At 37.9% G+C, this 11,692-nt stretch overlaps 1 protein-coding gene across 2 annotated transcripts in view; it reads right to left on the reverse strand.

Moving 5' to 3' along the window:
- Window positions 1–10,854, reverse strand: part of LOC115621930 (proteoglycan Cow) — a 57,849-nt gene extending 46,995 nt beyond the window's left edge. For both annotated transcript variants that reach the window (XM_030515778.1, XM_030515777.1), the window contains exon 1: window positions 10,183–10,854. In XM_030515778.1, coding sequence (XP_030371638.1) covers window positions 10,183–10,317 — 135 coding nt within the window. In that variant the 5' untranslated portion in view covers window positions 10,318–10,854. The remainder of the gene's footprint in view (window positions 1–10,182) is intronic.
- Window positions 10,855–11,692: the final 838 nt, after the last annotated feature.

Below are 11,692 nucleotides of genomic sequence, written 5' to 3' on the forward strand. Positions count from 1 at the left end.
AAAAAACAAAGACAATAAGCCATTTCTTTTGAGCCTGCACACCAACTCCAAAATGACATTTTAAAGCATTTTGTCACCTGAAAACCTGCTTACTCGTCTACTTGTCAAAACTAAAAAAAAGTAAGACCAAGTTAACAAAATATAACATTAATAAAGAAGTATCTTAGTATGTAAACATTTTTATATTGCGTGTTTATTATTGTAAATTAGGACACTTTTGTCCTTTTCAAACGATTTGCTTAATGCATAAAATAGATTTTCAACGCTCAAAGCATTTTCATTCTTTGGGAAAGCTTTACAACCAATTATGTAGTTTGTTGCTTGTATTTGTTAATTGTTTGTTAACATATAAATGATCATTATAGAAAATTAAGTTAGAGTTAAGTTTCCTACATTTTAAAAAGCGTTCAAGCTGTTTTATATTTTTTAACAACTGCAGATGGACTTAAATGCTGCTATTCAGATTAAATTATTTTGGATGATACGCAAAAAGACTGGTACTCCCTTCTGCGTCTCTTTTAAATTTTCTTTTATGTGGCTATCTTCTATTTATATGCATCTGACATAAGCAATGCTTTTAATTAAAATCAGGCGCTACAAAAAATACCATAAAAGTTACATGCACGACAAATTACTGACAGCCATGTAGTTGCATATATGCTGGTTAGATTTTATTTTAAGAGCGGTCACCAACTGTAGTTTTTTATATTTATATTTTATTTCGCTTTCAGTGTACATACTTATACGATATACTCTGGTTTTCGCTCGTTTGAGCTTTGCTACAAATTACATTTTCATATCAAAAATGTTTTGCCCAAGAATTTTTAATCATGGTGACACGCAAATGCCAAGCATAGCGAAATGCTTCACATTGCGAATTATAAAAGTATAAACTGCAGAACTAAGCGTGCATGCAGAAGGTCATACTCGGCGTATACGCAACGCAGCACCATACAATGGCCTCGAACTTTTTGCATGCTACGGCGAGTGGAGCACTTCAATTAGTGCACATATTAGCTGCAACTGTCATCTGCACCGCATACCGCAGTCTGAAGCCACAACCTTCACGGAATTGTCAACAAAAAGTAAGACACAAACGACAGCTCCAGAACTTCGACTCCATAAATAATAAAGACTGCTCCACCCCAGCACGCAGGCAAGAAGCCACCGTTTGAGATGATTCTAGGCACTTACAGACAGTGGGGGAAGGGTGAGAGAAAGAGCTCAGCTCTAGTCATTTGAAGCACGCTTAGCTGCTACTTACAAAGCCTAATGCGTATGTAGATGTGTGTCTTTTTCGGCTTCGCTTGAGTAATTGATAGACATAATGACAGGCCATGCGACAGATTTCTCTTCGATTTTGCCAGACGAAGAAAGTGTGTGTGTGTGTGTGCGCGCGTGCGACTTATTAATCTTGCCACTGGCAGAGACTGCGACTTCAGCTCTTTAGTAGCTAAGACTGCCAATTTATAAATCCACACATACGAACACACCCACAACGTCTCTGAAATATGGTGAAGGAGCTGCAGGCTGGCAGCCTAGCCTATGACAATATGTTTCCACATTGTGCCAAATTCGAGAAACCTTTTGAAAACTCATTAGTTGCAATATGGCACCAGGCAGACAGCTTGACAAGCAATGAAGCTGGCTGCGCTGGGTGCAGGGCAAGATTCGGCCGAGCATCATGTAGCTGTCATTAATTAAAATTTTGCATATTTCCTCTGCAGCAAGCAATCAAGCAAGCAGAGCCTCAAAACTTGGCAGCCTCGCACGTTATGTTCCCTGCCATGGAAATTTAATATACGAGTATGAATATGCCTTCCAGCAAATACTACAGCTGTTGTTTAAGACGCACACACACACACACACGCACACAATCACGCTCATCTTACATAATCAGTTAAGTGGCCCAGTTGTATGTATGTATGTGGAACAAGTCCTCTCATATTGGGGCTTGTAAAATGTATCAAGTTTCCGGCTGCTGCTTCTGGCGCTGCTGCACAACAATATGAAAGTGAAAAATGAGTTTGCTCAACTTTTGTGCTCAATGGCCACAGCCATATGTGAAAGGATATATCAAACGAGCGAGGGAGACAGCACGATGAACTAATAGTTCGCCAAAGTTCGTTGGGGAAAAATGTTTTAGTCTACTTCTGACCCTCTCGAAGTTGTGCATGCGTTTGAAACTAATTTGTCTTATTGAGCGCCACAGTTGCCCTGTCAGTATCGGACTCGCCATGGTCTCTGGCTTGGCACAAGATTTATGAAGCTGGCTATGCAATTGACAGAACAAAACGGCACTCAAGCTAGTTATAATGGTTATGGTCGAGCGATTGGTCAAGATACACGAGAGCAATAGCAAGACAATCGTAAACAATTTTGCAATTTTGCGCTACAAACTCGAAGATTAATTTAGGTAAAAATGATCAAATACTAAGTAAGTAAGTATACTAGCATCCAATCCAAAAACAGCTCATACAACAATGTCAACAAATTATGCAACTTAGAGTGTTGAGCATTAGGCATGTGCTTACTTTCTTCATTAATACTTATATTAAGGACAGTTTTCGAAACTATTAAAACTTTAAAAAAATTGTCTATTAGTCAAGATCAAAGCAAACTGAATGCTTCAAACGCGGTTGCTGAATACAGAAGAAGTTTTTGTGTGTAGTTGTATTATAAAACAATTATAACAAATTTGCATCCCAGCATATATTTCTGTTTTGAACATTATATACTAATATGGAATCTTACAAGACTTTTCATTTATCTTTGTAGACGATAGATGGCAAATCTGTGGAGAGGGCGGCAAGATATTGGACGAAGAAAGGAAGCAATATCAATCGCAAAGAGGCAGTAGAAACTATTGATCTTGCAGTCGGTTCAGAGCTAATCAATCGTTAACTCGCTATTTTATCCAGGTAATACTTTGTTTTACAGTATACAATTACATTTTACATTTAATCATATACCTTTTTCAAACTATCCGTTCCTTTTAGCTAAGGTCAGCAAATATCAATAACTAATAATCAAAGAAATTTTATATTTTATAGAAAAACCGATCGATAGTAAAATTATCAGTCATTCAGAATTTAAATTCAACTACTATATATCTCCTTATATGGCGTGTGATTCATCATTCTTCTCACAATGATTAAAATCATGCTAATAATTGAGTGCCCGTAGTAATATTTTATTGTGTGCGTAAATATTATTAAAAAAATTAAAAAAAATAAAATATTAATAATTAAATAAAAACAACTTTGGTGAATGAATAAGTACATTATGAATGTATTTCCTGCTTTAATGAACAAAAGTATTTCGCTCAAAAGTATGCTATAAAAAATTATGTTCACCTCAACACAAACGCTCCGAACGCAGACGGGCACGAAATTTTAACTGCTGTTAATGATGCTAAAGCAATTTGAAAACATTGCGTAAACCATTCGGAACGGTTTTGCTTCTGTATGCACGCAATGGCAAAAGCTCTTACGAACGAATCGGCCACACACAAACACACACTGACACAATCTACAAAACACCAAGCACTCTGGCAATTTGCTAATGCAACATCGTACGTGCAGTGCACGAATCTTTCTTTGCTATAGCTCTGCAAGTTTTTATTCTCGGGCAAGCCACAAAGAAATTAACAACTGGAAGGGAATGGGAGGGATTGAGAAGGGTTGAGAGTTATGCGAAAAATATATGCGAACAATAAGATACCAACATTGTGGCCATAAAGCATGCGAAAATGCCTGGCTACAAGTTAAAAAACTACCTGCAGACTTCAACGAAGCTATTATACCTTCCATCTCATTTCAATGCAGAAAAGGTGCCATGGTGGCTCAAAGCAGCATAAAATCGTTTGGGTATAAAAATCCATCTATGATTGTAATGGTAAAGAGAAAACATATCCAGCCAGACTCTTAAAACTTAAACGATTTATCGAACTTTTGATAAACCTAAAAAGGCATAAGCAAAATGTAAATACTAATAAAAGCACTCGAGGGCAGAAACTTGAAAGGAAGAACGTTGGTTTTATCAGTAATTGACTTATAAAATAAAAATATATGAAGTGTGTATTAAATATTATTTAAAGAATTCATTTTACATTTGCTGACAAACTTTACGGAAGTCATAAAAAACTGTAATCAACAAAGAAGTAAAAGAAAAGTGAAGCCTCTCTTCGCAAGTTATTATAATAGTAACATTGGTTGTATACATTTCATATTTTATTACGAGTCTTAATGATATACCTACGATTCCCTTTTACCTAAAGCATAGGGCATGAAAACCCAAAGCATAAAACCAGAAACACGAAGCAGGGATTGTAGTGTGCAAGACACACGCTATACACATATACAGACACACTTTCCATATATTCAGCAAGTAAAGTTTTGCTTATAAGTTGCTTTTTTTTAAGCCAGCGGCAACAGAATTTGTTACATCTAGTTTTGGCCATATTTCCTCCAGGCAGCCACGTGCGAAACTCTGGGGAAATTCGAAGGCAACGCAGCAGTTGGTATCCTCCTCTCATCTCCCACTCTCACAACCTCTCGAATCTTTCGATTAGCATTTTCCACATGCAATATGCATCTTGCGGTACGGCCCCCGCACATGCAAATTGAAGCAGTTGCTGTGGCGAGCATTCCAAATGCCATGATGAAGGGTTGCCTTCCAACCCAACCGCCACAAACATGCAACCTCAATTGCCTAATCAAGCTCCCTAAATAGGTGCTAATCTGCTTTATATGACTTGCCTAGGCTCTTGGCATTTTCACTTTTACAGTGTCATAAACTCACTCACTTTATAACTCAATGTGAGTGGGAAGCTAGAATGTGGTCGGCTGGTGGTTAGGTGGTTAGGTGGGTGGGTGGTTGGGTGGTTCGCAATTTACTTGATAGTTAGCTTGCTGCTGCGTGTTGGCAATTTATGCAACAGTTTGACAACATAAAATTTTATTATCTATGTATATAACATTCACAAAATATGCGAGAACGACGCCCATCATGTGTGTACGAGTATGTCGCTTGTGGCCGTAAAACTGAATGTAAAACTTTGCTGACCAACAGCAGCAGCAGCAATTCTGAATAGTTGTGGGTGGGTGGCTCTGCGTTTTGCACCACTTGCATAAGTAAACTGTAATTTGCACACATTTTGATTTTGCTCATTTTTTTACCATTTTGCTCCTCTTCTTTGTTATTTTTGTTTAGCGCTCAATTTCTGGGCAACTCTAAGTGCCGCTTATACAAAATTATGCATATCAAGTTTATTGCTTTGATATATACGAGTACATATATGCATACATAAATGTGTATTCGTATGCTGCGTATGTGAGCTGCCAGTTTTGCATACTTGGCCATAAACTGCGCACTGATTTATTCGGAACAGCAGCATCGTCTGCGTACTGCTGAGCTGTTGTCTGCCATTTCCCTTGACTGCTACTTATTTTTATACTCTTTGTACAGCAGCTTGTATTGACTTGGCTCTCTAAAGAGCATTGAAATACCTATAAACATAAACGGTCTCGTACATAAATTCTACTTAAGACAGTAAAATGTGAAAATGAAAACGAAGCTTCTTATATTGGAGAAAATATAAGAATACAAGTATATAATATAAAAATCAGAAGAAATTTATTAAATTAAATTGTCAGACCAAAAGACTTCAGATATCAATAAAACTCTAATAACATATCTGGCTGGTAGGAAGAACTATGTTTACTGAACTTTGACGCTTACGAAAATTGCTAATGCTTCTGTCAGCACATTAATATGTTTTCAGAATAGCACAGAGTCTTCTTATTAATATAAAATTGAGTCTTTTAACTAATATTAATTATAGAATAATTATATTTCTTTCGTTTTAAAAACAAAAAACTTTATTAAGTTAAATAAGATATATAATTTAAATTTTTATAGTTTTTAAGCCAAAACTTCGATCAATAACAATATAATATCTAATATTAACAAACGTGGAACGCTGCATTAAGTTTCTAGAGTATTTTATGTTTGGCGCCTCCAAACTAACTTAGATCAGTTTTTATATTTCTAAGACGAGAATTTTCGCTTGAACGGCGTTTTCAACTCTTGCTTACCCTGCCAACTAGCTCTTGCCAAATGCACAATGCAAAGATTTATTTTCTGCTGACAAACAGCGCGTCATTTGTTGGTAATCGATGGAAATGAGCATAGCCATTTTTATAGAAGTACGATATTCTTTTTATGTTTGCTGCTCCACTTTGCCTGCGCAGGACGTTTTGTGTGCGATACTGATTATTGAAGCACAAATACACACACGCAGACACATCCACAAAGGCACATGCACACCATTCAGACGCACATGTGAAGACGGACCCGACAGACTGGAGCAGTAGACAATGTGCTCGCATCTGTGCTGCTTGCATAGAACTAACAATAAATAAGCATGGCTTGACAGTCGTTGAGGCGTACATGCGCACATACATACAAATACATATACAAACATACACTCGCAGACAAACACACCCGTACATTTAGAGGCAGTTTTATTGATGCCGACAGCAAATCAAGCGAAATCTTTGCAATTTAAGCTAATTTGTTATCATTTTTATGATAAATGCGAGCAGTAGACAAAATGAAATGGAAACGGATACACGGCGTATGCGTAATGTATATGTTAGGTCGAGCGCGCAACTGTGTATGATTATTTATATTTCGTGCTGCATACTTATTGGGGCAGTGCTTTTTGCCAAACCTATTTCCCTTTATCTGCCTGCATGAGTGTGCGTGTGTCGCAAATGCCAGCTTAAGCAAATTGAACGGATTTATGTTATTTATTAGCTAAAAGCCAACTGGTAAATATGAGCTCCACAAATAGCACAGTTCGACACAAACAAATGGAAATTTGCAATATGTTCGGAAGAAATTCGCTGAAAGCGACGGAAATTGCAGTTGAGACCAACACACGCCATGGGCCAGTCCATTAGATTAGCTTCATTTGTTGCGTAACAATAATTCAAATCGTAACAGTAATAGGTACCATGATCCCAATAATCAACTCCAGTATTGAAATTCTAACCATTTCACAAATGTACAAGCATGATTTATTTGTTAACGAAAAGCATGAAATTGTAGGCTCTACTTCACTAAGTTTGCCAAAGAATGTTCACTGCTACGTAAGAGAATAGCTAGCTTTGATTGATACCTACTCCTACATCGGCAAACCAAATCACTTGCACAGCAGCATGGATTTTTATTTCTTCAATAAATTATTACATGAAAATAAAACAAATGGCCCCTAATGCGCAATTTTCACAAAACAACATTAATAAATATATATGTTACACTACAGAGGTACAGCTAAATGGCTATTATGTGCTCAACTACTTAGATGCGTCTCCCCTCAAGATAAATGGTACGCCAATCATTGAGGTTGACAGAAAAATAAAATCTCGACCCTAACTATACTGAGAGCGCAGGGCACAGCTGCTCTCAATTCTTGTAGTTATTTTTTCCATTTAAGCATTAGAATACAATATTAGCTAAGATTTTAAATATTACTATTTACTTACTATACATGAATACAACAAATTTTTCCGTGAGATCGAGTTTTCAAACTTATCAATTATTGTACTCCCCATTTATTATCTTTATTTATAAGCTTTTAAAACTCCAATAAAACTCGGTCATTGCGTAAATTAAATCCCATAGGAATCAAAAGCACAAGTTCGATTTAACTTACGCGCATAGCTAAGCAGTAATAAAGAACTGTTGGAAACTTTTTAGTATCCCTAGCACTTGCTTTTAAAAAAAGCGAGCAACCTAATTCAAACTTTTCAATTAAACACCAGATAACATTAAAATGTTGCCAATTGAAAAAGAATAATTGTACGCAAAGTTTTCAAATAATGTGTATGCCATTTTCTAAATACTTTCACTCGACTCTGATCCGCAAAGTTACGAAAATAAACACAATAAAAATCTCATTTGAGAGGCAAAAATATGCGATACATTCAAAAACGCGTAACAGGCTCATAAAAATTGTAGCATGGAGAACGAAGTAAGCATCAAAGACAAAATTTATGCAGTTAAAACCAAAGTCTGAGCTGTAAATTGTTTTTGTAGCCCGTATTGAAGATACACACACATGCATACCAATACAAATATGTAGCACTAAACAAACGTTAACTGTTTAAAATTCTACATTTGTTGTTTTGGGAATTTTCGCGTTCCTCTTCTGCTTAGAAACTTTGGCACTTTTCAATAATTTTCCTTGGCGTCAGTCGCGCCCAAGGCCTCTTGACATGTGTGTGCTCGGTGTGTTGGATGTGGAAGGCAGAAAAAGCGTTTAACAGCGTACACGCACACACACATACACACCAGCACACGAACATAGGCGCAGCAATGGCCGCTGCGGCAGCAAACACGCATAAAGCACGTTAAAAGAGCATAAGGAAAAGGGAAATGAAAAGAAATAAAGAGCGAAATGCCAAACCAAAAACAGAAGAAATAAATAGAAACGAAAAAAAACACAGCATATAAAAACACAAAAAGTGGTAGTGGTAAAAACAATGGGTGGCAACTGACAAAGACGTTGCACAGTGGGGCAGGAGGCGAAAAGAGTAAAGTTTTTCTAATTTCTGAAGATAATGTTAGAATACCGGTGGGGAAAAATGAAGTCCTAAATTAAGAATTTACATATTGTTTAAAGATTTTAGTTCTGCTTATAAATCGTTCTTCTATTTTAGTTTAGTTATTATTCTTTTTTTGATAAAGAGAAAAATATTGATACCCCAAAAAGAAAATTAATAATGCAGGCAGGGATAGAGAAGAATATATACTTAAATGTATATATCGATCCGACAACTTGTAAGCCCCCCACCATCGATAAGTATTGCCTGTGAGTCAGAAACGTTTTACTTATATATTGTGGGAACGAAAATAAATCAATCAATCAATAATAGAGATTATTCGATATTACATTCCTTTAATGTTTGCTATCAATGGTACTTCAAAGTACTTTGACAAGTTCCATTATTTTGGCAAAGCAGCTAACTTCCGGTTTACTTGTGGATTCCTTGATTTTATACTTAACCTAAATTAAAATATATCTTTCTTTGGGCTTCGGTTAGTTGGCACCCTTTAGTGCACACATTTATTTGGATTTCTCAGTTTAGATAAAGATATTTTATTTTTTAATGGAGGAACGACGCTTCAGAGCCGCTGTGCGACGACGACGTAACGTCTGTGACTAACAGCTACTAAGAGGGGTCTGTTCAAGTGCGTGAGGATGTGTGTATGTTTGTGTGTGATTGTGCAGACAAATACAAAGCTGCTTACTGTTACTTCATAGTTGAGGTGCGATGAAAGAGGGGGAGACGGGGAGTGAACATTTACGTTGTCGCTGCCAAATGCTATTGATTTTTTTTTGTATACACACATTTGCGAGGCTGCTGCGCTTTTTTGTGCCTCCTCCGATTTGTTTGTTCGACAACGCTGCTTAGTCCAGGCAGGTGCGTGCGTAAGTGTGTGGCATGGCTAAGCCAGAGGCAAGAGTAGGAGCTTTGCAGTAGCCGGCAGCCTGTTACGACGCTCTTAAGGCAGTCAAGCGCGGTCGAAGAAGGCGAAGGCGATGATGTGGACTAGCGCGAGGGCGAAAGCGAGGGCTAGGACGCAAACGACGGAAAGACGGCAACTGCTACTACAAATCGGATTTGCGTGAGTAATTGGCACGACAGTCGTTTGGCCAAAGCGTATTGGAAAAAAAGACAACAACAAAACAACAGCAGGAGCAAAAGTAGCTGAAGAAAAGGCAGCGAAGAAAAAAAGTTGTAAAACTTTTGTTGTTGCCATTATTGTTGCTGTTGTTTGATGGGAAACCTCAGCAACGTTGCAAAAGGTGCAAACGAGTGAAAGCGAAGCCCACGAGGAGAACAACAACAACAGCAACAATAACAACAGCAACAAAAACTTGGCAAATAAAAGCGCAATTACGTTATGTGTGCCAGCCAACTCACACACAAACAAAACCCACCCACTCATACACACTCACACTTACACACACACACATAGAGAATTTTGAACTCACATTCTCACACCCCCCGTTCTTCAGGGTTGTCAAATGTCAGTTGTCAGCTTAAAATGTATTAAGTAAGAGACAAAAACAGTGAACTGAGTCGAGTTGAGCCATTTGGGACTTACCTCATCGATAAACTCAAAATCACCGCCAGTTTCGCCCACATATTTCTTCTTCTTGGCCTCGACATTGCCAATCAGGCAGGATGACATCAACACCACGGCCAGACAAACGCTGGCAATCAACGCCAAACGCTTCATGTTTGTCTGTAACGGTGACTGCGACGGTGACAGCAACAGCGACTGCGACTGCGACTACGACTGTTGATAGGCCTCAAAGGGAACCGGAGACGATGGAGATGTTGGTGACGCTGACGTTGACGCTGACGCTAGCGTAGACGGAAGTGGCGCGCTCTGTTGACGTTTTCCGTTTGACGCTCAATAATTTTACCCAAATGTGCAAGTATATGGAGATGGAATTTAATTACGAATGTCTGGCTGAAGGTCTAGGCAGCGCACTCGGCACAACACACGCTGTGTGGGAGAGGCGCGGACGGGCGCGAACTAAGCGGTGACTTCTCAAACGTTCTCACTAGGTATGCAAATGTCACTGTAGCGCTAGTCTCGTGGAAAACTACAGCAAAGTCAACGCACACACAGACGCACGGACACACTAACAATTTGGCAATGGGAATTTGCTGCTACTTTCTGTTTGCTTTGTGCCTGCTTACTAGCTGGCTTCCTTGCTTGCTTTTTGCACTTTGCACTGCAATCGAACGGGAATGAACCGAAGGCGACGCGACCAAAATATAAACTGAACCTTTGTGGCTACCGCACTGGCCGAGAACCGTCAGTCGTCGTCGCGCCGCGCCGCTCCATTGGAATTTTGCGACAGCGCGTTGTGTTGAGCGCAAATATTTAAAACGCTTGCAAAGAGCACCAAAGGATATCTAAGAGAGCGCAGGGTTGTCGTGCTGCCGTGAGGAAAACTTATTCATGTTTTCAATACCCAAGTCAAAATATGTGAAGAAGGTTTTTTATTTTTCCTTGATAAATAATGTGGCGTATTTGTTTTCCAAAAAAAAGGAAAACCATAGAAAAAAAATGTAAATGGGTTTTAAATAAGGAATCAAAAGAGCCTTTAGAAAAAAGAAAATTCTAAACCTAGACTGCATTTTGCTTTGATATGATTTTATAACTTCAGCTTCTTGGAAACTTTGGAGATACTTGTACAATTCATTATTCGAAATAAACTAAATAGACTTGTGTTGCCAGGATATTATGAGATTCCAAGTTACCAAGTTTGGTGAATGTGGCATAGCCGCCACCGAAATCCAGGCGTTCATCCAGACAAACGGGCATGTCAATTATTACTTTATGATGTCGGTGATGCTTTCTTCTCCATGTCACATATTTTCCACAAAGGTAATATACTCTTTTTACCCTTTGGGTACAGCTTATAAAAACATATTAAGAGTAAATGCAACTAAACATAAAACATCAGTCACCCAAGATTGAAACACATATTTCCAACTCTAAGAATTTATTTTTCTAATAAATGATTAACAAGTTTTTAAAGCCTTTATTGAAAAAATATCGTTATTGAATAGTAGAAGTAGTGTTAAGGAAGTCTTAA

This window comes from Scaptodrosophila lebanonensis, unplaced genomic scaffold, assembly GCF_003285725.1.
Source record: "Scaptodrosophila lebanonensis strain 11010-0011.00,11010-0021.00 unplaced genomic scaffold, SlebRS2 tig00000024-arrow-pilon, whole genome shotgun sequence".
Taxonomy (NCBI): domain Eukaryota; kingdom Metazoa; phylum Arthropoda; class Insecta; order Diptera; family Drosophilidae; genus Scaptodrosophila; species Scaptodrosophila lebanonensis.